The sequence below is a fragment of the Harpia harpyja genome, chromosome Z (genome assembly GCF_026419915.1).
Source record: "Harpia harpyja isolate bHarHar1 chromosome Z, bHarHar1 primary haplotype, whole genome shotgun sequence".
NCBI lineage: Eukaryota > Metazoa > Chordata > Aves > Accipitriformes > Accipitridae > Harpia > Harpia harpyja.
In genome coordinates this window covers 100691971-100719585 of record NC_068969.1, presented here as the reverse complement: position 1 = coordinate 100719585, position 27615 = coordinate 100691971, and the positions used below count along the sequence as shown (strand labels likewise).

Genomic DNA, 27615 nt, shown 5'->3' with positions numbered 1-27615 from the left:
ACAAAGCTTATTAAATTTTATTTTCCAAAACTCCAGCCTAAATAAGTATGTTAAATAAACACAGAGAAAACAGTCAGCGCTCACTCTATTAGCAGATGCACAAGTTATTTAACCAGTAACAGTGAAATATTAACAGAATTATTTACATGCGTATTTACAACGTGTTCTTTATAGTAGCCAACTTTTCGGAAATATTTCCATTTGTTTTTGGTAAGGGGTTCTACTCAGTCTAACCAGTAACAGATAACAGGAAACAGTACAACTGAGTTTGGCAACAACAACGGAGCATATTAGGAAAACAAACATGATTATATGGGGTTCAGATTGTTAACATTCGTGAAATATATGAATTCACTCCAACTACAAAATTAAATCAAACTACATAAAATTAGAAGAATAGAGAAAGTTACAAGGGTTGCCGGAAGGTTAGACATGTTAGATACATAAAAAAAGATATATATTTATATCGAGCACTGCACATACTCTTGAGAAGCATGGGTTAAACCATAACTATATTCATGTAGTCTTGAAGAACACGACAAATTAAAGGATAATTTTTGCTTGTACACGTTGAAAGTAAGCTTATCTGAACCAGAGATCTAGAAAGCACCCAACTTCCAAACTACTGCTTGCTTTTTCACACATCAACATACAACATGTTTATTCCAGAAAAAAAAAGCCTGGACCTCACCATATGGGTTTTGGAACAGGAAGAAAAAGGAAATAAACGAAACAAAAAAACCCCCACAAAACAAAACCTTCACAAAGCATTTGTCATGATTGTGATCTACAGGAAAAAAAAACAAACCCAACCCCCAAACCCCCACCAAACCCCACAAACCAAAACCTAAAACTAGGTATCCTGGTAAAAAGAATGATTAAATCCCAATATATACTAGAACAAGCAAGCAAGCAATTAAATTTAATCAAGTTATTCTTCCCCTTTCTCCCTCAAGGCAAATTTTATGGGACAGAGTTCCCAGTCAATTTTAATTTCAGTTATGATAATTCTAAAATAATTTTTATTGCAGCCAAAACATTGTTCATATACCTGTACATAAAATAAACTATGATATATACACAACATTTTAAGTTACAGGGCATAAGTTTACAATTTTTGGCAGATTCTGTTAAACAAAATGGAAATTGTATACCTTTAGTACTTGGAGAAACTCAAGTTCCTTATTTTGGTACAAATGTTTTATATCCCCCTGTATTCTAACCATACCTAAACTGGCTTAATAAACTAATGTTAGTGTGCAACATCTCACTGTTTTCTCTTATGTTCTGATTCTAGACAGAACTTCTCAAATGCTTCTTCAATTTCTGGATCCATCTCATCATCCATGTAATCAAAATACCTAAAAAAAAAAAAAAAAATCACTGAAGATGTTATGCTTACGTACAGATTTTCAGCATAATTTATGTAGATGTCAAGAATAAAACACAGCTTTATAAATAGCAGTTAACTATGACATTTTCTTAAAGGGGATGAAGAAGAAAAGAACGGGTACTAGGCAAATAAATAAACAGAAACCTCAAAGCAGCATAGATATGTACAAATAGCTACATTATTTGTCACCATTTTAATCATCTTATGCTGTCCACAGTTTAAAAGACAGAAATAGTTCTTGAGATGATAGCAAATGCAATAATGCAATCCAAGCTTCCCAAAATTTAACAATGCATCTGTACTGTTCTATCTGCAAAAAACATAATTAGCATCATATTAGCATAATTTTTGGTTGGCCAACATCCTAGTTCGATACTGCATCAACTGTCTTGGTTGCACACTAGTCAAAGAATATATTTATGTAGAAAACCTGCATTCCTATTTGTTGATATATGAAAGAGGGCAACCTTAATTCACCTCCCTAGTGTATCTGCATTATATTACCTTCTATGATATGGTAACCAGTCTTCCGGAAAAGATCTGTCTTATTTAGGTCACAGAAAAGACTGGATCCCATTAATGGTAATAAGTATTGCACAGAGTGGAGGCTATCAGATGGGCATAACTTCAGCTTGCTTTATCTCCACAATTACTGGGAAGTAACTTGAGTGTTCCTTGTTTTCTGTTGATCCAACTGGAGTGTTCATCACCATAAACTAGGACAACAGAGTTGTAGCTTGAACACGATAGTGTATGTAATTCTAAACAGCCTTAAAAAAAACAGTCAGCAGCTACTGACTCTCAAAAAGTGTGCATTAATTTCAGGTGCTCAGTTTATCATCTTCTGTGCCTTAGTCCCAAACAAGGAAATCAGAATGTCACATCTACAGAGAGGCCATAAATGTTATTTCACACAAAACCACAGTAAATGCTACAGAAATGTATAAGGGAAGTATTTTGTCTTCAGCATCGTGCATTAAAGAAGCAGTCTACATATTTATTTTATTTGTTCCTTCCTTCTTGTAGAAGCATAGACTTGAGAAGAGACTCAACACAGAACCCTTCTCCCTGACATCAGCCATGAGAAATAGCTGACAGAAGATCAGCATACATTTGTCTAGGCTTTTCTTAAGCCTTCAACAAAGGTTCCACAGTCACCTTGCATGAAGTTTGACTCACAGTCTTCCACATGTCACTCTTCAGATTTGCTGTTTTTTTTTTAACTGCTGTCTGTCTCTATTTTGTATTTAATTTGTTCTTTAAGCACAGAGGTTCACATGGGTCTTTCCCCCCCCCCTCAATATGAGCTTGTTGATTTCTGATGACATCTCTAACTTATCTTCCGAAGTTCTTGCCACTCCCCTCAGCTAGGTTTCTGAAAGTTTTCTAATTTACTAACAAAAATATCAATGCAGGCCAGCATTCTTATCACACATGAACAACACACCAAATATGTTCTCAGGTATCAAATCATGATCTGAAAGTCCTCTGTTGCTTCCCCCTTTGCAATTAGGTTGCTTTTCTTGTTCTACAGGAATACTGAATAACCATTTAATTGAGGGAATAGTACTGATCCTGAGGAGAGAAACTTAACAACCTCCTCCCTTTGAAAGACTCTGAAAATTTTGTAATCATTTCTAGCTGGGATGTGTGTATGCATCAGTCAAATGAATTCAGGTTTCCTCACTACCAACACTTGAAGGTCTGGTGCTTCATTTTGCTTACAAATTTATTTATTTTTTTTAGATGCAGAAGAAAGTATGTTTGTATGTGTGCATAAATATCTGAAATTTAATTACCCTACTCAGCTGGATAAATATAAAATTTTTTTCAAACTTGTGTGATTACAAACCAGCTTACACACCCCCAAATACATAGATTCCACTGTAAAGCTAAATAATATTAGTTTCCTTTTTATCAATATTGGATTCCAAAGTCTGCAGTAAAAATAGCTAGTATTAAAAAGAGCTATCACTCAAAAAGAAAACATACGGATCTCCAGGTGCCAATAGATCTGTTCCATTTTCTTCATAATCTGGAAAGAAATCCTCTCTTTCAAGCAGCTCTTGGTATTTTTCTTGGTAATCTGGCAAAGTAAAAATTAGACCGAGTAATATATAAGACTAGCCCTCTAAATTAACATACAACTATACAGTTTGAAAATAGCCTATTTAATGAAACTGTAAATGGCATGAAACACATTATAGAAAAAAACACCTGCTACAGTGTTTTCTCAGGACATCAATCAACCTCATCTTCCCATCTACCAGAGAATGGTAGAGTCACAGATGTCTATCTCAAATGATGTCATGCTGCATTGTGCTCAGATTACAGAAAACAAAGAAATCAAGGAAGAAACAAACCCTTTTGCTACTAACAATGGACAAACAAAGACTTGAAGATTTCTGGCTTCCTGGAGAGATCAAGTGCTGTGGACTATGGCACAAATTCTTCTGAACCTTATGAACTCAAATACATATTCTCCATTTCAAACGTTTACCTTCTTTTAATGCAGAATAAGGCAGGTGTTACACAAAGGCAGGGATTCAGACATAATTTTTGCTTTTTAAGTTGTATGAGTTTCAGACGTTTGAAGAACAACTTCATGTACTTCAGCAGGACATAAACTTAATTACAACTTTTTAAAGATTGAGAAGACACATATGCTAAGCTTGTGACGTACCTGGATCTGCTGCAGTGAAAGGAACACCATCAGAAGTGTAAAATGTTGGTTCATTCTAAGAATAAAGTCATACAGAAAATTATATGCATTCAGAGAGACAGCTGTTTGTAGTTTTCAGCAACATGACTGTCTACAAATCAAATTAAATTCACATTAAATTAAGGAACTGAAGTGTCTGTATATTCTTACCATAAAATAGTTTGGGTCATTTTCAGGGGTAGCTTCTCTATGTGGAGAAGTTCCATGAACTCTACCCCAGTTACTTGATCGCAGTTCTACTAGTTTCAGAAGCGTATGTTTCACATCTCTGAAATAAAGAGAAGCACTACAAAAGTTAGAATGTTTTGTGCTAAGCAAGAAATTGGGCTTCTCTTATATTGCAAATACTAGATAGTGAAATCCCCCCCCCAAAAGCTCTAAACAGGACAAAGTTTGGTCCAGTCTGCAGATAATTTTGAGTTAATTTTTTTTCCCTGCAAGTCTAGATGCTTTATGTGTCAATTATGATATACTCACCCTCTCCACCTCCTCTGTGGTAAATTAAGGAGCCCACATGAAACAGAAATTGCTATAGTTTTTATCAAGATACCAAACCTGCAGCACAAGTTGAATAACAAATCCTTTTCTGATAAAAGGGTAGTACTGGGAAAAACTGGGATGATCTTCAAATTGTATTTTAATCATCTAATTTATGCTTCTAACTTCAGGCCTCTTAATCACACTGAAATTTTGCAGTCAACGTGAGAAAATACCACCACCCATTTCATCCCTAAAATAACAGAAATTGCGTTCTTCTTTTAAGCAAGTCCATGGAGAAGTCATTAAGGAATAACAAATAAATAAGTCTTCAGTTGTTTTCTCTATTAAAGTAAGTTTGTGCTTCTGTGTCTTTGAAGCCACAGCTTGTGCTATCCATTTTCTCTGGTTCCTGAAGCAAAATCTTCCTCATCCTCCCTAGAGGCAGTCCAATTACAACCCACAGATGCTATGAGCTACCTGTTGGCCTCCCTCCATATGGGAAGAGATCAGGTCACACAGTGTCTGAACCCTCCATACGTTTTTAGTAAGTTTGCAAGAAGCTGAGAATGAAGTACAGCAGAATCAGAGAACCTCATACACACAGTTGACTACAAATTGAGAAGCAGAATACATTAGCCAACCACTCATTTTTTTCCAGACTGCAGTAAGACCCTGCCAAAAAGGTATACTCTCCAGGAAAAAAAAAACCTCAACCACAAAGCATATTCCATTTTGCCTTTACATTTGTAGCAATTTGTATATATTTAATACTGTTACATATTTAATACTGTTAGGTTCAGATTTGAAAGTATAAACTATGAGATATGGCCACTATTGTCTCTTTGTATATATAGTTCCTCTTAGTGCCTAAAGCACTTATGGAAGATTTCAAGGCCTAAAAGGTTTAAAAAAAAAAAAAAAAATCATTAGAGTGCAACATGCATCTCCATTAAAAGATAAAATACAAAACCAACCAACCAAAAATACCCCAACCCCCTCAAAACTCAACTGAAAAAATACTTTTTTTTTTTTTAAAATGGGAAGTGACCCAAGCATCACCTTACTTTTCATAAATACAAGTTTTTAAGATAACGTTTTGGACATGTTCATTATTCTTGAAGATTTGTAAGGTGTTCTGTTCAATATAAAATCAAAACATTGCACGTAAATTTATCTTCTCACCTGCTACAGTTTGCATCCAACACAACATTTTCAATTCTCTGAATCATCTCCTCCATATCATTCTTTCCTTTTTCTTTCCAGGCATCTTCTAAAACTGAGCCTGTCAACTAAAGACAAGGGATTAGTTTTTTTGTGGTTTTTTTTTGTTGTTTTTTTTTTTTTTTAAGAAAATTACAGAACTTTAATAAACTGTCAACAGAAGAGATTCTGTAACAATTCATAATGTTTAGATGTATTGTGTGAATACATGAGGGCTGAAGCTCCCAACTGCCTACATCTTTTTGCCAAATAGATTAATAGACCTTGTAGATTAAACTGGTAACTCTATGTCCAACATTTATGTTACTTAAAAGTTCACAGCCACCTCTCTCCTTTCAGTCTTGAAATACGATTTTGAAACAACTCTTCAGTAACATTTGTCAGCTCTTACTTAAGTACATGCTATAAAAAAGGAGACCTTATTTTTGCAGATGATGCCACCAGCTTACCTGAGAATAACAAACAGTTTAATAAACTTTACAAACGCTTCAGTCAACGTAACTAGTATCAGCTATGCCAGAGAACTTCATCTGGGTATATACAAGAGGAGCCAAGAATTATCTGACCAAGCCAGCCCAAATTTTAATACATGAAATCTGCGAGGCTGAAGCTGCTGCTCAGAGAGCTTTAGCAGCAGACAGTCTAGAACTGCTGTGAATGGAAGCCTTTTATGTTAAGAATAGGTACTTCATTGCCCAATAATTGCAAAGTAGGAGTTAAATCAGAAAAATTAAGTTTGCCACTATGATCAAAGTTAATAGCAATTCCTGGTCTACTCAGCATAAATATTAAATGATCCAAAATGCTTGGAATGGCACCTGATGATACAAAGGAATAAAATGCAAAGGTAAAAGCAAGCATCTTAGTCAGTGCTTGTTTGGTATTCCCAGTTTTATACTGCAGTCCTACCTTGATCCTAGATAATGAGATAATAGCACCAAGAAGGTTTAATTAAAAATAAACATATTGCAAAGCAAACAGGTGAAAAACCTGTTATCTGTCACTATATTAAATGGAGAAGACAACAGGAGACATTTATTGCTTCAGTAGTGAAACCAAGGTTTCATGAGGTAGCCCAATCTAGCTACAGATGTACTCTGACATGTGTAGATACTATAAGATGTCAGAAAACACTTGCATTAAAAAAAAAAAAACAACCAAACCTCTGTTCTGTAACACCTTTCAGATTTAGCAATGTGTCTTAAAATAATTTAGGTTTATTTTAGAATGGATGCTGTGAAGCCAAATAAATATTCCAAGAATATCCACAGAAATAGTGAGACCTCCACCTTCTTTGGAGAAACAACTATAAAAACCAGGAGCACTGCAAAGTTTCCTGATTTGTGTATGCGCTAGATGAAACTTATAGCTGTTACTGCTGTTTAGCTTTTAATTGGAAGGCTCCTGTGCTTCATGGGGCTTGCTTGCCTTATTGTATATTAGAGTTTAGTGCTTGTTAGTAGCTGCTTTTTGCTTTCACTGCTTGCTGTACTGCTTATCATCTTACTCTGCTGTGCCTGGGAACATTTTGATAACAGCAATGGCAATGCACTTGGGCTGGCGGACGGCCAGGGCATCACTGCTGTTCGAAGGAACTGTGACCTGTGGATGAGCCCATGTGGAAGCAGGACACGCTGAACCGTCTGTGGCCGTGGTTATGTCTGTGCCACAGCAGATATACCTCTGAAGGGATTGTGGCCCAGGGAGAAGTCCATGCTGCAGCAGGTACACCTTAAAGCATCAGTGGCTGTGCATGAAGTCATGCTGGAGCACCTCAAAGCGTGTGGCTATGGATAAGCCCATGACAAAGCAGGTACACCGCTGGAGGGAAGTGCAGCCATGACTAAGGCCATGTTGGAGCAGGTTTACTTCTGAAGGGACTGTGGCTGTGTGTAAGGCCATCCTGGAACAGGTATATCTCTGAAGGCATTGTCACCCATGGATAAGGCCATGCTGGAACAGGTGCACCTCAAAGCAACTATGGCTTGATTCCAATCAAATCTGTTGTTATCCCAAACCCTTCGTGCCCCACATTGGGTGCCAAAAAGGACTGTTGTGGTTTAACCCCATCCGGCAACTAAGCACCACACAGCTGCTCCCTCACCCACCCTCACAGTGGAATGGGGGAGAGAATCAGAAGGCTAAAAGTGAGAAAACTCACGGGCTGAGATAAAGACAGTTTAACAGGTAGAGCAAAAGCTGCACACACAAGCAAAGCAAACCAAGGAATTCATTCACCACTTCCCATGGGCAGGCAGATGTTCAGCCATCTCCAGGAAAGCAGGGCTCCATCACACCTAACAATTACTTGGGAAGACAAACACCATCACTCTGAACGTCGCCCCCTCCTTCTTCTTCCCCCAGCTTTATATACTGAGCATGACTTCATATGGTCTGGAATACCCCTCTGGTCAGTTGGGGTCAGCTGTCCCAGCTGTGTCTCCTCCCACCTTCTTGTGCACCCCCAGCCTACTCACTGGTGGGGTGGTGTGAGAAGCAGAAAATGCCTTGACTCTGTTTAAGTACTGCTTAGCAGTAACGAAAATATCTCGGCATTACCAACACTGGTTTTAGCACAAATCCAAAACACAGCCCCATACTAGCTACTATGAAGAAAATTAACTCTATCCCAGCCAAAACCAGCAGCATACTGCCTTTTTGAAAGGTTCTTCAGTGGGCCTTGCCTCAGGGAAGCACTGCCAACACATGGATTGACCACAGGACTAAATGTGCTCGTTCAACACAACCTCACGTTTGCTATAAAGCAACCTGCTTAAACATTCAACCTTCAAATGAAGGGTTTAAATTGGGAGATGTAAAACTTCTCTTCCCTATTCCCCATTTACCATATCAAAAGAAGCTGCCAGAATTGGAATTCAAGATAGAAGAGTCTGAGAAATAGTGGAGTGGGAGGAAGCGAGAATGAGGAAAAACCAACCAACCACAAAAACCCAGAAAATAGGACTCCAGTAAAATACTGTTTAGCTTTTAACCTTCATTCCTAAAAGAAACTGTTTTTTCCCAGCTATCACCTTGGCTAGTGTAGACAAAAGTTTCTCCCTGCATAGAGGCCAACAATTTAAGAAAAAGTAAAACTTAAGAGCAAAGAGCTTTGTTTTCATTATGAAAGAGAAATGTATGTATTTCTACAGTAGTAATGATGCAGACAATACAGTATGACATAACTGGTATCAAGAACTTTTTGCCACAAGAAGTGGTAGACCTTAACTGCTGAGTGTCCTTCAGAACAGAGAACATACCCAAAACCCCACAATTCATTCAAGTTGGTTATAGTTTTCTCCCACACCAGAAGCAGCAAACGGAGACCTGAAGGGACTGCTTGCTCCTTTGCCCATTAGCTTCAGTTCTACCGCTCTTGTACGTACACAAATGGCCTTGCATTTTACTTTTAGAACAGTATGTTACTTTTTTTTGTCTCAATTTCATAATGGTACTAAGGAAAAAAAAAGTACAGCTTGCTCTGCTAATGATGTAATGCACAAACCCCTATAAACACTTCCTCATTTGCAGTTTCCCCCACTGCTCCCAAAGGTAGGAAGGTTAAAAAACTTGTTTTTTTCTTTTAAAATTACTGTCTCACCTTCAGCAGTTTCACTGCACATATCAAATTACTGTCCACAGGATTAGAGAAGAGTGCATTTAGTAATTCCCGAAGGCCTTCTTGAAGAATTTCTGCTCGCATTACCTGTCCCTTTGTTCCTTTAATCTGCAAAATATATATAAAAAACATTTAAAAGAGTTTAGTTTTAGAAATTAATTTAGTCACATTTTCTCTCTCGAATGCTGTATGATTTGGTTTGTGATCAACATAGTTTAGCTCTTTAGTTGGAAGAACATGCCAAATACCATAGCTATTTTAGAACACACACTTTGAGTAATATCCTTACAATTCTGACATACATAACAATGCACGTCTAGCATTTTGTTTCTTTGTTAATACATTATGAGAAAAGCTACCAAATGCCTGACAAATGGTCCACAAAATTCCAAATTCCAAGAACCCCAGGCTCTTTCCCATACTACATTATGTATTCTCCACAGCTGTAGTGGCTTACTTCTACAAGGTGCTCTTTATGTATTTAAAAAATTGTAGAAAATGGTTTAAAAATAAATGTATACTGCACAGAACTGGACAACTCCCCCTCCCCCAAACCCTCTGCAAATCTTTCTTTTTACTTCTAGCAAGTGAAAAACAGATTTCAAGGCCCACTTATGAATAGAAATCAGAGTCAGAGAATTATTTTCTTTCCTCATGCCAGAAGAACATTTTTATAGTGTCTTCTTAAATCAAACCATTGAAATAATGTAGTAAAAAATATATTTTTAAGTACACTACAGCAGTTACTGAACTTACTGAACTCACAGATATGAGTCAAAGAAGTTTTAAGTGTACATACACTTTTGTGTACATATCGCAGATACAAAAAACCAATCTAAACACAAGATTTCACGCTTCATGCATAAGCCAAGGACTCGACCTTCAGAAGAAGTATCTCTAAAGGTCTGTATTTTTAATTGCTCATTTTGACGATTTCCACATCTTCCTGAACTGTTTGAAAATAGCTCCTATTAGTGGCTGAATACTGAATTACATGGGTTATTGATACTGATCTGCTTCTGCTAGGTTGTAGCACTTCCTGTGTTGGTTAAGTATAGTCATCTAGGGGTTTTGCCAGTCAGAAGAAAATACCAAAAGCTTCATTCTAAAGGTGGTTTATGGTTCATTCTTTTTATGAATTTTTACACTTTTTTTAAAAAATCTTTATACACTTCTCTTCTAATGATCTTGTCCTTTTTTGTTTATCTGTTTCTTGGACACACATTATAATGAACATGTTCTAAAGTTCTTTTACTTTATTCCCCTCTCCCCTTAGAAAAACACCTCAAATTATATTCCATTTCAGTGTTCACCTAAACACAACAAAAGAAATTAATGAAGAACCACCTGACACGCAACTTTCTTCTTACCTCTAGGTTAAGGTAAAGTTCAGCTAAGAACAACACAAAGGCATGAAATTGTTTTCGAGTAGTCTCATCTCCTCTGGTAGCTTCATCTCTGTTTTCATATTCTGTTCGACACCTGTAAATAATAAAACAAAAATCACATCATCTGTAGACATCCCAACATACGTAACATGCTATTTATTTAACAGAATGCTAAGAATTTACGAACTGCATTAAAACTGTTAAATGCTGAATGCTTGGAAGTATGATTTGTGAATTAAATGAGAGGACTTCACAAAGACACCATGGATTTGCATCCTTTTAGATGAATACATATGATTACATGATTATGTTTTCAAGCACTGAGATATCAGAGACAGAAAAATGAAACAGAACAAATTACAATATGTAAAAATTAAAGGACAGTTACACAGTTCATACATTAGAATATGGGTCCAGGAAGTTTAACACAGGCAGCCAAATGTCCACAGAAATAAAGTAGATACACTCTCAAAGACATTTTCCCCCTTTCAGGGTGCTGCACACATTGTCTTAGATGCTTTTACAGTTATTTGATAAACTCTTTATCTCACCATTTTAAGTGACAGTAATGCATAATTCATGATGACACCAAGCTGAGTGGTGCGGTTGATACTCTAGAGGGAAGGGATCCCATCCAGAGGGAACTTGACAGGCTTGAGAGGTACGCCCACACTAACCTCATGAAGTGCAACAAGGCCAAGTGCAAGGTCCTGCACGTGGGTCGGGGCAATCCCAAGCAAACAATACAGGCTGGGCAATGAGTGCATTGAGAGCAGTCCTGCAGAGGAGGACTTTGGGGTATTGGTGGATGAAAAACTGAGTATGAGCTGGCAACAAGCGTTAGCTGCCCAGAAAGCCGACCCTATCCTGGGCCACATCAAAAGCAGCATGGTCAGCAAGTCAACGGAGATGATTCTGCCCCTCTACTCCACTCTCGTGAGACCCCACCTGGAGTACTGCGTTCAGCTCTGTGGCCCCCAACATAAGAAAAACATGGACCTGCTTAAGCAGGTCCAGAGGAGGGCCACAACGATGACCAGAGGGCTGAGGCACCTCCCCTGGGAGGACAAGCTGAGAGAGTTTAGCCTGGAGAAGGGAAGGCTCTGGGGAGACCTTACAGCAGCCTTCCAGTGCCACAAAGGGGCCTACAGGAAAGGTGGGGAGGGACCCTTTAACAGGGAGTGTAGTGATAGGATGAGGGGTAATGGCTTTAAACTGAAAGAAGGTAGATTTACATTAGAGGTAAGTAAGAAGTTCTTCACTGAAGGTGGTGAGGCACTGGAACAGGTTGTCCAGAGAAGCTGTGGATGCCCCATCCCTGGAAATGTTCAAGGCCAAGCTGGATGGGGCTTTGAGCAACCTGGTCTAGCAGAAAGTGTCCCTGCCCATGTCAGGGGGGGTGGAACTAGATGATCTTTAAGGTTCTTTCCAACTCAAACCATGCTATGATTCTAAAATTTAGATATACATAGAAATACAGAAGATTAAGGTAACATGGCAGTGAGGCAATTTTTCTAGTATTCAACAACTGTGCCAAAAATATACAAGTTTACATAGCAGTTCAAAAACAGAATTAAAAAATATTTGAAATAGAAGGAAAGCTAGACAACTTCTAATGTATTCTCAATGGCTATGTAATGGATTAAGAAACACTGGAGAAACTGAAAAATCTAAGGAGCTGATGTACAAAATGTAAGGTAGAAACTTGGGCTGAGAAGCAGAAGAGGAGCTCTTGGTGGTCATATTGTTAGGTTGTTTATCTCCCTTCCCCCCACCTCCCAAATTCCATCCATATTAGCAATAAAAACATAAGCAACTTTGAAATCATGGCTTTAGGGTGCTAAAATGAATGTTACCTACTGGGTTGGCTTTAAAAACAAGGAACGAGATATTCCAACATTAACAAGGATTTCCTTCATGTTCAAGTAACAAACATAGTTAAAAAGCCAGAAGATAAAAGTGGTAGTTTTGAAAGCAGAGGCTCATCTGCTTTGGGATAAGGGAAAAAATAAATATTTTCAGTTTCTCCATAAGGTACCACTCTTGATAAGAGAGCATCAGAATGCATTGCTGTTTGAATTTATCATACTTTTGCTCCTAAACATAGGTGGACTAAGTTAAGCTTTTAAAATAAGAAGCAAGCCTGAAGCTTAGAAAACCAGGAGTCCTTAAAAAAAAAAAAATAGTAATTTCTAAAGAATTCTGAAGTATTAAAGTGTACCACTCCTTCAAATGTCATGCAGTAAGATTTAAATGGAAATATATCCATTTAAAAAAAGTTGTATTTTTGTCAACTAAAAAGTCTAATCATTATTAAACCGTAAACCGCTAGAACTCTGTAGTAACTGAAAATTGAAGAAATTTATCCTTCTGTATTTTATGCATCTACTTCATGAAGTCAGTTATCCATCAACGAATAAACCTTACACAGCAAATCCAGCTGGAAAAGTAATTAAAGAAAAAAACACAATAAAGTAAGTCCTGGCAAGAGTCAAAGGACAAGGACAGTACACATATATACATTTAGTATACTTTTACACTTGACTAGCTTTCAGATTTACCCTGTAATTTGTGATCAGTCTAAGATAGTTCAAAAGAGCCTACAGAACTCTGAATTGAGTCCTATTTTCATACTTAAAAAAATTAAAATATTTAAAAATATATGTATTCAATGTCCAGTATGTACCTGTGCTTTAATAATCTTCAATCTCAACTTCTATTTTAAATATATACCTCTTTGCACACAACATTAAGAGTTACATACAAAATAAGATGACATGTAACATGAGAAAGTAACAAGCTTAAAATGAGATGCTGATACTGACCTTTGAAGTAACAACTGTCGGAAGTTCCCACTTTGTGGGCTAATGGTTAGATGGTGAGATAGATAGTTACACAACCGTGCTCCCATATAGGAAAAATTTGGGACAGATGTGGCCTTCCAAAATAAAAAGTGGAAAAATAAATTATTCATGATTAGGCCATCAGGAAATAAGTTTAAAACCTTTTTTGAAAACTGCATTTAACAACAGTTGATTAGACAACTGAAGAGCAGAACATTAATAATTATAAAAATTAACATGACAAATAATATCTCATCAACACTTTGCTATATGCATTTCAGCACTTTAAAAGTTCATTATACTGTGATTTTGTGGCTTTAAGAACACAACCACCATTATGCCATGTGTTCTCTATTGTGACCTACAACCAAAGAGTGTCTGAAAGTAACTTACAAACTGTTTATACAAAAAAATCAACAGTGGACATTAACACACTTTTTCAGGGACATGCACTCCCTCAAGGAGCAATGAGTACTTTAAAACAAAAATATGATAAGTCTCCTTCATTCAGTCTAAGAGCAATTTATCCCAGAATCTATTTTTGGCAATAGTGAATGCCCAGGGAAAGAGTACAAGAACATGCAAGTAGAGAGAAATACTTTCTCCTGTACATGCTCCAGCAATCTGCAGAATAGCAAAATCTTGATTCAGAGGTTAAAACTGTATCATTATACTGAATAGCTCTTGATGGGTCCTTTTTTCTAAAAAAAGTCCTGTTAGTGTTGAACATTTACATTTTTGTCATCTAAAACCAGGTGGTAGCAACGAAATTCCACAACATTTGAAAAATGTTTGAAAAAAGCATCTTGCATTACCATGCCAATGCATTATAGCTAGTTACCTTCCACAGGCAGAGAAAAATATGCCCTCAATGTAACTGTACTATGTGCATAAAGTTGCTGGAAAAAACTGAAGTGTCTTTGGAAGATACAACAGGTTTAAGTAATTAAGATAATAAAATAGAATTTAGTTTCCAGTAAGAGGCATGTGAAATAGCTAATGAGCTTTTTGGTGCTTTGGTTCAATCAGCTGCTTGGACTAGAAGAGGTGCCCCCTTTTTTATAAGGCAAAATAACATCACTTAAATTACACTTCTCTTTCCTAACAAAAAACCCCAAACCAAACACACACAAAAATTCTTCAAACCTCATCTGTATTTTTTAAACATTATCTTCCCAATTAGTTGGTCTGTATTTGTGGTTCCATCAAATACTGAAACAATTAAATTTTAGGTATTATGACCTGGCATAGCACACAGAGGCCAAAAGCACCTTACATCTTCCTAATAACCAATCATTACAGTGCAATATCATCTTCCCCGAACTGTTTTTGCCGGTAATCCCGGTTTATCTCTGACTCAAAAGTCACAATCTAAGCATAAAGGCTAATCTACCAATACATATCTTGAGAAATTTTAGTTGCTGTAACAGGAACAATCCACTGTATTAACTATACAACAGTCAAGATTCTTAAGCTATGAAGTCAGCATTCAACTTTTGGAAAACAAGAGAACTGGTACTTCACTCTGTCCAGAAACATAAATGGATTAGGAAGAACAGGGGGAAGTACATAATTAATACTTACAGGCAGGCTAAGATACCTGACACACAGATGAAGGGAAGACTGAGTTTCCTACATTTTAGTCTTCTTCCTTCACGAACCTAGCATCTGTAAATCTGCTCAGTTGGGTTAAATTAACATCACTGAAGCAGATGCTTATAAATATACTTCTGCAATTTTAATTGTTTTGTGATAAGCCAGGAAACACAAATACCTGAGCCTCTGCTCAAGACAGAAGAATAATAAGCATAGTTGACTTCTACTCAACCACTATCCTATCCTGACATACAACAAACTAAAATCAGATGCTTTTGGATACTAGCACAGCTTTTTTGTGCTGTTTTATTTTTCATATAACTTCAGATTGACAACACTGCATGCTTTGCAGCTCGGGAAGGCACAGCCAACCCTAAAAGTGGACTTGTTTTTAAATAGGAGGGAGGAGAGGCAATATTAAAGATTTACATTAAATGAGAGTCAATATATTTAACATATATGAAGTTAAAAATAGGATAAATTCTTCTTTTTTTCTTCCAATAAAGTTATATGGAATATGTTAATCTTTTTTTAACTATCCTCCATGTGTTCAAATAAAGGATGGGAGAATGATGCTGCCAAACACAGCACAGGTAATCTTAACATCTAATTAAATGGTTCTGAATTAAATATACATCAATTCTGTATGATAATAAGAAACTTGAGACTCTGCAGTTCTGTACAATGACCAACCAGTCATGCAGCTTCTACATAAGCCAGATTAAAATATTCTGCAAGTATCTGTACTTAAAAGGTGAGTAAGAGTTTGCGTTCTTCAAGGTAGAATTTGAAAGCAACCGACCTAGGAAAGTGAGACACCCAATGTAATAAATAGCAAGCACAAGTGTGACTTCATTCTCTGCAGCAAGCCCAAAAGACAGTAAGAGCAGCTCATTTGCTAAGCAACACATAGTAAGCTGTTCTTTCCAATGGCTCCCCCAATTAGTACAGAGTTCAGCTCAAGGTCTCTGTCCTCATTTCCATGGCCATCAATGGGACTGGACCTAGTTACCATTAGACAAGCCTTCCTTTCCTTCCATTATGCTGTTCTGAAATAGGTATATTCCAAATGAAGAAGAAAGCCTGTCAATAAAGGAGCATTTCCCAAAGGGTGATATGTACAGTAGGTATAAATTTAATTTTTTAAAATACCAAGGAATTACCAAGTATCTTAGTATTATGAAGAAATTTTTTGCAGGACAGAATAAAAATGTACAACTCTGACATTGCTTAAGAGTTTCTTCAATCTCTACTATACAAATACAGCAATTCAAATAGAAGTCCCTTTAATTAAAGTGCTGTAATTTCAAATCTAATTTAATGTGATGCAGGAGATCCAAATACACAAAGGAAACAGGGAAATTTATCAACTATCCAGGTATCCTACACTTCAGCTACCATTTCAATTTGTTGAGCAAAATATTTCCCTACATGTTTCAGTCTAAAAAGAAAAATTCAAACCATTAAAATGCTACGCAGATACAATTACATAACAAATAATACCAGTATGCTTATCTTGGACACTAGGTAACAGAGGCATAATACCCATGTTATAAAACAGAATACACAGGCTACCTGCTGATAGATGAGTTCAACAAGTTCTTGTAAAGCTTCATCTGCAGTGACCCAGCCATTCAGTGTTTCGGCAAACTGCTCTATTTCAGTTTCAAAACAACCTGGTTGCTCGGTGAGGTGATTTAGGAAGTCTTGTACATATTCTGCCAAAGTCAGATAGCCATCATATCTCTCTTCAAAGGAAGAATCCTATAGTAGTGAAAGAATATACCAACTATTTAAAAGGAACCTAAAATAATGTTGTTACACTTACTATCTCCAGAAGTAACCATATAGCCCTTAAGTCTTGAGTCTCTGCATACTTGATAGTGATCTTTATTACACAGTTCACTTCAACATTTTTAGAGACCATAGACCTCAATGCATCAGAAAGCTCCAGTAGTCCTATCATCTTCAAGAACTAGGTAACTTGTTTTTATAGAGATTAGGGTCTCCCAGCAAAACACATCAAAAGACAGATTAAAAAGAAATCAAACAGTTTACCAAGTTGGGTGCAAGATTAACTAAGAAACTAATAAGTAAGTGTATCTGTTAAGAATAAAACTACCAAACTGAGGCTCAAAACCCATTCCTGATGCGCACACAAATTGTGCTGCAGATATATGAACTGTAGAAGGAAAAATAATTGAAAATTTGAAACAAAGTATTTTGGGCTTACATAGTGTATAGTGCTCCAAAATATGCAGAAGGGGGAGAAATTACAGAAATACAATAAATACAGTGTAGTGTTCCCATGTAGAAAGTATAGCCAGAAAACTCATCTTTTAAAGTCAGCAAATTTGCATCTCTTGGCAATGGATGAAAGATTACAAGGCATGAAATGAAACTATTCAAAAGGTATTGCATTAATTTGCAGCTACTGAGGTTAAAAAACAGAGACTAAACACATCTGCTCCCTAAAGAAAGGATGAGCTAGCACAATATCACTTTATCTATGTTTATGCTCCTGCTGATGGAAGAGAAGGCTGCAAGTTTTGTCTATTCAGGAATGCATGTATGTAACAGTATCTAAAGTCAACACTGTTCTGGATTATTATAATGCTAGTATATCAGGGGAATAGCAAAGGAAGCAGCACACTTTGTAATGTCACTAGTAATAACACAGTACAAAAAATACACTTTGTCACACTACGCAAAAGATTGTGAAAAGCATCTCAAAGCTGTAAGAAGTGCAAGCAAGAGCCTGAAGAGGGACTGCTAAAGAAATGACTTATAATTAGCGATTCAGGACGTAAGGGTAGCATACAGAATATCAGAATTCTCAACTGAACTACTGTTCAACAAGAAAAAGGTTTAAGATGTATCACTAATGAAAAATTGAGCTAAATATGATAAAACACTTTTTCTTTACTCAGTGGACATAAATACATTGATAAGGTTTATAATTATATTCCCCCTCTCCCCACCACCCCTTCCTTAATGAGGGGATGTTGTTTACTTTGTCTTCAAAATGCCTCAGTCTCTACTGTAAAGCAACATGGATCTGTGAAAGATTTTTATCTGCATATGAACTGTGGAGAAAAACAGATACACATTGCTGAAAATGAAGTATTGATATTAATTTCATGACCTGTGTGGGGGAAAAAAGCAGATTTTCCAGAATTCTTCAAACACCCATCTCAAAAGGGTATAAAACTTAAGCTAATGGGGGACACATCAATATAAGAAAAGAAAAACTAGAAAGATTTCCTATGATGTTTAATTGAGTATTTGCCCAGTGAATAATACTAAAGATAAAGTTACTTAATGTTGCCCATCAGATTTAGGAAAAAAATATGGGTTTACGGAAATCGTGGCAAATTACTACTCATAAGGATAAAGCCTTCAACAACCTGATCTGAGTTGGTTTTGCTCTGAATTGGGGATTGCAGAAGAGGAACTTCAGGGGTTCTTTCCAACCTAAAGCATTCTAAGATTCTAACGGTTTGGAGCTTAGAAAGCCAGAGAATAAAGGCTTATGTGTAACTTGCTAAATATTCTATTTCTCTAAAGGAAATAAACTTTTAGTAGGCAATTTCAAATAACCCAGTAAAGGTTCTGTACAATAAACTTAAAACTATTTTATTCCACAGAACTATGACATTATTGTGCAACTGCAGCTTAATCACACGCAGCTGAACTAGCACCTCTCCAGACAACCTGTCTGAAAAATCTCCAGCCAGGTTGCAGGGAATGCAGTTGCTGTAGCTAGTAAAAGCAGCTGCTCCTTCTGACAGCCATCAGGTTGTTATGAGATCCTCATTTAGAGAAGAAGGTATCTTCCTCTCGTACTCACCTGATAAGAATTCAGTCTTGGAAGAGAATGTTCTTGTTTTGGAAGGGGCCCCAATACCATTTGGTATGCTAGTGTCCCTGTATTCATACTCCTCTTCCCATTTTGTAATTAAAAGGCTAAACACAGAGGCTAAACTCTGTATCACGTTCATCTACCTGTACTAAATATGCAGCTCTAAAAGCAGTCTAGGTTTTAGTAATTATGCCAGGGAACAGAACAAGTGGGAAAGAAAAATTAATAATTTAAGCATTATAATAAAGGTATATATTGCTAAAATATTAACACTTGATACTTTAAAAGCTAATTAAATTTAATCCGGTAACTTCTAGACATAAACTACTTGCATTTCTCATCGGCAGATTTTAAGATTTAACAGAGAAAATAGCACCACATACTGTTATCAACTAAAGGAAAACAAAGCAAATCCCTCTTGCTTTTATACAGCAGTTGGCTAACAGGAGGCTGTAAGTTTATACATTCATTACAAATTTATGATTCAAAGCCATGAAAGTAAACTAAAAATATTCCATTAATTTCAATGATTTCTCAGTCAAGCTAAGACTGTCTAATCCTTCTGTTTGATAGCTATAGGATGGAATCCTGCATTACTCACAACAAGAGAGTCCCCAATTTAAAGATTATAGATTTGCCTCTCCTTTACTAAGAGTCAGCTCATGAGTTTAAAGACTTAAGAACAAAAAGGCTAAATAGGTACTAAAACTCCTCTGATTTACATAAAGATAAAAACCAGAAAGTCTATAGAAAAGATCCATGAGCCAAATCTGGTCTTGGGATCTGTTTCTATACACATGCTACTTACCAAGTATAGGAAAGTGGTAATTATCTGCAACATTTCCACTTCGGAATTTATTCACTAATAATTTATCATTTGATTTGATTTCTCTTCAGACTTCTTAGGAACAAGGTTTTTTTTATCCCTTCAGATTATATGCACTCAACAAGTTTACAGTAAAGTTATTGCAAACTTAAGTACAAAGACTTTTGCATATACAAAATCACCTATCCATGCTGCATGAGGTTAAGTGGCACCCTCATGCTTGGCTAAATGTATAAAACCATCACTGAGGCTCCTTAGCCTCCTTTTGGAAATTAACTGCAGTAAAAAACCAAACCAAACCAAAAACAAAAACCAAAAAATGGGAGAGGGAAGTATTCCACCTAAGACAATACAAATCTCACTCCTAAAACCATGAAATGAGAACATCATTATGCCCTTCTGATGGAGTGACAGCCACATCACCATCATACACCCATGCCAGAGAACAAGTCTGACATTTCTTACTGGCAATCCAAACCTAAATGTAGTCACCAATTCTACTGCAGACATCCACAACCTCCAATGTAGTGGACAGCTGCATGCAAACAGAGAATTCCATGGAGGTCTGTCTTCCCCAAAGTCCCGGTAAAGTTTTTCTGAAAATTCTAGTATGTCTTGTATGCTGTACCCCTTAAAACTATCTTTACAGGTAACTGATGTTTTGAGTATCAGAACTGGAAATTAACTAATATAATAATCAAATGTTACATGGACACATATAGTAATTACAACAATGTACAATCAAACAAGAAATCAACACTTTATTTCTAAAACAATAAATGCTTAATAGCAAAACTACCACATATTTTAATACACGAGTTTTCAGATCTAAATATTGCAGAGAACATTATAAATGAAAGCTAAAAATTGTTAATTTCAAGTCAGAAAAAACAGAAGTTTCTCAAAAGTTTGTTTTGATTCAAATTTTAAAACTCATGGTCAAAATCTGTATAATAGTAAAGCATGCTACATTTCTTACTTTTATTGCAAGTGAGCCCAGTTTATGAATTTAATTTAGTCACTAAAAAACCTCTAAACTTTGTAATAGTGAAGGACGAAAGTCTGAAACACCAGTACTCTATGCCTAGTATATTATGATTAGATTAAGGTCCCTGCAACATACTTCCAAATAAATGTTCTAGGTTTTGTTAGCATTTTAAGAGGTATTTTTATTAATAGATGAGTCACATTCACAGCATATTCCTACAACACAGCAACCAGCAACTGCCACATGTTATATGTTTTTGCAAAACAGCTGAAAAGCAACACTGCTGGCCTCAAAACTTTGTAACTGTAAGTCTGCATTATGTATCCCTTTCCAAATGGCTTTTTTTTTTGGTCTTGAAACTGAAATACTTTATTTATACAAAACATGTAAGGTACTGGGGCAAAGTAGTTATTCTTCCCCTAGATTATGCACTCACTGAAGCATGTTCCTGTTGGCATTTTGTTAAGTTATATATTGGCTATATGGGCTTGTATTATCCAGGACACTAATTCTACTCAGTAAGCTGCCAAAGCTGGTAACATTAAGATAATATTTTTACTGGTAAGGAAGACTTCAAAACACCAAGGCACCATATTTAGCATTCTAATAAAGTATTTTTCTCTAAATTATTCAAAATCTATTTGTTTCAGTATAATTGTTTTTTAATCACTTAATTGTATTTGTAAAAGTAATAGTTCCCACCTGTCTATATACAGTACCAGAGTTTGGTTGCTTGCATAACAAAAGCATATTCCAAGAATTCACACAGATCTTCCCTGGAGAAGAATTACTAAAGCAATAACATGGAAGACAACGGAGTAGAAAATAAGAAGTACCAACTTTTATTAGATGATGCATCTAAAATACTGATCTGAGATCGCCCTTAGTCTGGTGGGTAGGTAAGTGCTAGGAATGAGCCTAACCCTACTTTTTTGCCCTTTGGTGATACAACACCACTGAAGGAATTAAAAGTACAGTGAGTTAGGCAGTCAGGGCCAATCATACCCATGGCACAGTAAATTTAGGAAAGGTAAAGCCTGTGCTCAGGGAAACTAAAGTTCAACTTTTCTCCCATACCTGCTTCAAAACCCTGTGAAACCTGCATAAAAGTGCAGCTAAGCCTTTACTTAAAATACAGCATACATGTAACTACAACAGAGGCAGTCACCAGAACCACAGCTTACTCTGATGTTGGGTTTAATCAATGCTTGGTGTAATCAACAAAGAATGTGGTTATCTGCAGCAAGCTTTAGCAAAATACCCCACGCTAAAGGCTCTCATGTACACTGCAATATTCACCCATTATCACTTAACATTCTGGCTGTGACTCTGGAGGTTACCATCAGAATTTTTGGAATCTCTTCAGCAAATGCAGCATTCAAGGTATCTAATATACAAGATCTCAAGAAAACGTTGTTAATCTGAATATAAGTAAATTGGCATATACTGAGAGGAGAAGATAAACACTCACTGCGAAGTTCTGATTGAAGTTCTGGTTGTATCCTGATGGATAAAACTCAGGTGCTTTAACAGACAACTTTGATGTTACCACAGGAGCCACAGACACCCGAGGTTCAGCCATTGCTGGTCCAGAATCAGGAACCGAAACTTTATCTTGTGATCCAGATGGAATTCCTGTCTGTTGGAGGTGTTCTGAAAAGTTTTTGTTAACAGCTTTTCTTAGAAATGGCTGAACTAGTATGTATTCACACAGAGTACACACAGAATACATATTTTTTTGGACTTTAAATACACTTTTACTACAAATATACTTCCAAGTTTACTTCAAATATATTGTTTTTATTGTTTTTTTTAAGTATGAATAAAGTTTTCACTTTAGCAAACTCTACCTAGATGTCTTTCTACTTGACAGAAAGTAAACACAATGTTCATGTGAAAGTGACCAAAAAAGGGGAGAGGAAGGAGAAAAGGAAAAAAAAAAAAAGGGAAAAAGAGCTCTCTCCCATAAAAACATGTTTTCTAAAAGGGCTAACCTGAGAAACTAGTAAACCTGCTTATGGTATGCTTGCTCATCTCGTGGGTTTTTCACAGATTTCAGATACAAATGCAAGACTTGGAAGGTCAATAAATGGAAGACCGCTAATTTTTTAACAACACTAGTTTTTAGCATGATCCTCAAAGACACTTACCTATTATTGTTCTCCTACACCGTTTGCCAAAAAATCCAACAAAACAGTGTTTTTAAACCCCTATTTTCCATATTTTCCGAATGTATCTTTACAGATTAGCTCCCAAGTTTCCTGAAAACAGAACCCGATACCTACCCGAAAAACCTAACCAACAAACAATGCTTTGTGTTACTGGTGGGTTGGGTTTATATTTTGGCAAACCTTAAGGCTGGAGTTCTTCGATAAGGGGACGGCTGAGACCACCTGTGGTCAGATTAACAGATGGATAAAAAGCACACACAGATGTGAGGACACAGAAAGGGGGGAATGGACAGAGAGGTGTTGCGAGCCACTGCAATACAACATTGCACCTTTACCTGGGCACAGGCCCATAACCCAGATACATGACCCCTCTTCTGAGGAAAGGTGCAGGTGCCCCTACGTGGCTCATCTCCCTGCAGTGCTGAGAGGAGCTGGGCAAGTGCCCAGGGTGCGCAGAGTGCTGGCCCTCAGGCTGCACTGACCTCTCTACTCCTAGGTGCGGGGGTGGGAAAAAGGACGCATCCCCGCGGCCAGGCCAGAAGGAGGTGGGGGGGAAGCCCCACGGCTCCAGTCTCAGCGGGACAGCAAAGCGGGGTCGGGGAGGGGGGAATCAGAGCAACAAGCGAAGCAGGAGCAGAGCGGTGCGGGCTAACGAGGGGAGCGCGGCTGGCTTCAGGGGGCTGCCCCCCGACACCGGGGGCCTCCAGAGGGGCGGGGAGGGGGCCGCTACGCGGCGGCCCGTACCTGCGATGCGGGCGGCCAGCGGCGCCGTCTTCGGAGGCCGCAGTGGTTCCTGCCGTGCGAAGAGGCCGCCCGTTTGGTGATGCTGCTCCTGGGCCAAGCCTGAGCTGTGGGAACCGCTGCCCCTGAGGCGGGCCCCGCCACCGCTCTCCAACGCGCCCGCGCCACTAAAGGGAGCAGCGCCGCTGAAGGGAGCGGTGCATCCTCGGCCCCGGCTTCGGCCTCGGCCGGCACCTGGAGCTCGGTCGAAACTCTCCGACATGCTCAGAGCAGGGCGGCTCAAGCGCTCATGGGAGGGAGCCGGCGACCGGCGCGGAAGTCGCCTGGGGCCCAGGGGGGCGGGGCGCAGCCCGGCCACGCCCCCCCGCGGCCCGAGCCCTTCACTTTCAGTTTCACCCCCACCTTCACCGCCACGATGGTCGCGGCCCGCCGCGGCTGACAGCGCCCCCTCGTGGCTTGGCCGCGCCCGTCGCTATAGCAACCTCGGCGCGGGGCCGCCGGCCGGAGTCGGGAGAGCGCGGCCCGCCGTGCGGCTGCGGCCCCGCCCCCCGCCGCGGGAGCCCGGGCGGCCCCGCCCCAGGCGGGGTGTCGGCGAGAGCTGCCCCCGCCGGCAAGGCCCGCTCGGCTGCCACGGGTTAAAGGCTTTCGCCCGGATTTGGGGCCGCGTTGCCAACGTCACGTATTCAGAAGGGATGAGTCAGCATTCCTCACCCCCACCCCCCGACCCCAGCACGGTCTCGACTCGCAGCAATCGACCAGCGTGGGGTTTGCTTGCGTCAGCAGGCGGTTCGGGGGCTGCCGGCCGTACCCGAGTCACACCTTCCTCAAAAACCACAAGGAGCTTGGAAACGGCATTTTCAAAAAGTCACTATTCTCTTGCAATCGCTTCCCTACAGGAAGAAACAGCCTGAGGTGGCCATAACGAGACCAAGGCCACAGCTACACTCAGTAGGAGACCTGTAGCTACGCGTGCATCATGCTACGCTGTGCGCATACAGCTGCTGCCACAAAAAAGGGGTTTGCGTGGGAAAGCTGCAAGCTAAATTCTAAATTTAAGCCAACAACGTGACAATATTATTGTACTGTTAGGGCTATTCAATACAAATGTGTTTGTTCAGAATAATGCATTTTCATGTATAATTTATGCATGACATGAGAACAAAAGCTCTTCTGATTTAATTTTTAAAACCTTCCATGCCAACAGGAACTAACTGAAGGAGGCTGTCCACGTAATGCAGTTTGCTAATATTATCGCATTAATGGCAAATGATGCAATTCACGTGCCCCTTCACAATTTAATTCACCTATTTTTGTTCAATTTCAGTCCAGAGCCTTGCTCTACTTGCTTTGCAAACTGCAGATCACAATCTGCTTCCAAGGTGCAGGACGGTGACTGAGACCTGGGGTGCCCAGAACAACTTCAGCTCATCCTGCGGGTGTTGTTTGTATTCGGTCACCCTGAACAGCCAGGCCAGTGCTGGCCTCGCCACCTCTTCCTTCCACAGCTAAAGTCAAAGGCTTTTGTGGTGTTGGGTCAAACTCTGTTCATCATTCACAAGGGGGTGAAATATATGCAAATATGTATGAAACATTATAAAAAAAAATCACAATAGCGCTGCCTTGTATTTAAAAAAAAAATCCAATTGTATTGTAAAACAGTGCCTTTAGAAGTTATGTTCCTATTTGGATTATTACTACATTTTACCAGATTTAATTATTAAGGAGGGGGGGTGGAGCTAGGGTGTAAAATATTTGTTACTTCCCCAAGGCATGGATTGGACTGATTTGTGGTGAGAGACAAAGTTGGCCAGACAGTAAAAGCAACACAGTTAAAATTAATTAGGCTCATGGGAAAACTGTTCCTAGGCAACCCTTACTGTAAGTGAAGACTGGTAAACTAACAAATCTATACTCTGCAACTGAAATGAGAGCAAATGTAGGAGATTTTGATGAGTCTTCAAAAAATCGGAAGACTTCCCTTTTGTAAACAATTGTCAAAACTAGATTTAAGCAGTATTACTAATCCTTTAAAGACCACAAATTAGCTACTAAAATAACTACATTAAAAATATTCAATATTATCGTGTTATTTCAGCTCCAGCTTTAAAGCCTATATTGTGACCTCTGGTCACATCTGTAGACTTTACCTTATCTGGAGGAGAATGAAAAGCTTTCATTAATGTGAAAAAGGAAGTTGAGATTCTCCATCACTGGTGTCAGAATCGTGAGGCTTTAAGAAAACCATCACTATATACTGGCATCACTTTTTAATATGCCAGTCTTTCAAGAAAGCAAATCTCATTCTTTAAGGTATACACCTCTGAGGAATTAAATGCCTCGGGTTATCATTATTGAACCAGACAACTTTTCACCTTTGGTCATAAATGTGAGTCCTTTTCACTTAGCAGATGTTCTATATTATCTTAATTTAATGACCGTTTGGCAACTACTTACCGTTTAGCGGGGAATGTGATCCCAGATCCATCTTTTCATTACAGATGCACTACCGAAGTTTGCATGAGAGTAGCTGTGTTTGGTTGGGAACCCAATTTCTCCTCCCAAGTGTAGACACCTGTAACAAAAATTAAAAAAAAAAAAAAAGAGTCTTTCAGACAATTAAATCCAAAATTACAATCCCAAATACTACCTACAATAGCCAACCCCTTTAGACAACGCCTAAAATTCTGCTTAGAATGTTCTGGCCCAAGCGGCTGAAGTCCCGTCAATTACTTCAATCCTCTGAGGCCAAACAGCAGAAAACCTGAGACAGCTAAGCTAGCAAGACATATCCTAAGCACCCAATGACTGGATTAAAACTTTCACCAAATGTCCTTATGACCACTTAGAAATAGCCACTAGAGGAGTTACCTGCTTTGTCCTAAGCATGTTACCTAATAGTCTAAAAGTTAATTCAGAAGCAATACTGCACACACCTGCAGTGCCTGGTGCTGAGGAACCACAAACTCCAACGTTGTCACCATTCAGAACACAAGCAATTTTACAATTTTTTTTTTCTTTTTATGCTGACAACGTATTTCTAAATAGAGAAATGGAGAAGGCTGGTTCTAGGTTTTAAAACTGAATATGTTATTAATAATTGGAATTGCACTGAACCCTATCATACCGATGAGGCATGTTGTTACACTAGTCAATGGTAACTGAGCCCAAAACATAAAGCACACATTAGCACATAAGCCGTAACTCTAAACGGAATCTTCCTCACAGATTTATTTAAAAGCGTGGTAGTCTCCTGAACATCTAGTAGTAGGGTATCCTATTCATTACTCTGAGAGACTCATGTTTTCAGTGTTTAACTTCACTTGTAGTCATAATTCATCGTCAGCCTGGAAGCTGTGCGACACCTCCGGCAATGCATATTTTGCAAGAACAGTTACACCGATGTAAATAAATAAATAAATAAATGAAAGGCCTAACTCATACCTAGAAACTAGAGATCATGTGAAATACGACAACATATCGATTCATATGTTATTTATACAGTTGTCAGAGTTCCTCTTTTTCTGTTATCTGCTCGTACTGTATCTACCCCTGTAAGTCCAGCACATACACCAGATCACTGCTTTGTTATACATTTCAAGAAATAACGACAATAATAAAGAAGATACCACCTATCTGCTGCGGCGTTTGTCCACGTGAAACAACCGCCTTTCAGGAAGTCTCTTCCCAAGCCGGCCGCCTCGACCTTCGCCTCCTCGCCCCGGTCACTGGCGGCCCGCCACGGCTGAGGGGCGAAAGCGCCAGCGG

The 27615-nt window shown here is 38.4% G+C and overlaps 1 protein-coding gene across 3 annotated transcripts; it reads right to left on the bottom strand.

Annotated features, from left to right (window-relative positions):
• PAIP1 (poly(A) binding protein interacting protein 1) lies at positions 1-27615 on the bottom strand. 3 transcript variants are annotated; one of them, XM_052776032.1, is made up of 12 exons: positions 27480-27615; positions 26305-26422; positions 22410-22591; positions 16838-17026; positions 13649-13761; positions 10806-10917; positions 9418-9543; positions 5778-5884; positions 4266-4383; positions 4077-4131; positions 3386-3479; positions 1-1361 (listed from the first exon to the last, which is right to left on the bottom strand). In XM_052776032.1, exons 2-12 carry the CDS (start codon positions 26333-26335, stop codon positions 1268-1270), a joined length of 1221 nt encoding a protein of 406 aa, XP_052631992.1. In that variant the 5' UTR covers positions 26336-26422; positions 27480-27615; the 3' UTR covers positions 1-1267. The 3 variants fall into 3 exon arrangements, with proteins under 3 accessions (XP_052631992.1, XP_052631993.1, XP_052631991.1); XM_052776033.1 differs by having other exon boundaries at positions 26305-26414; positions 27473-27604; XM_052776031.1 differs by lacking the exons at positions 26305-26422; positions 27480-27615 and adding an exon at positions 23854-24127.

Coding starts and splice junctions, on each gene's coding strand:
- PAIP1 (XM_052776031.1), bottom strand. CDS start 24,112: ATGTCGGAGAGTTTCGACCGAGCTCCAGGTGCCGGCCGAGGCCGAAGC. Junction 4,132..4,265: donor ATGACCCAAACTATTTTATG/GTAAGAATATAC, acceptor CTTTATTCTTAG/AATGAACCAACATTTTACAC. Junction 3,480..4,076: donor TTTCACTGCAGCAGATCCAG/GTACGTCACAAG, acceptor TTACTTTGCCAG/ATTACCAAGAAAAATACCAA.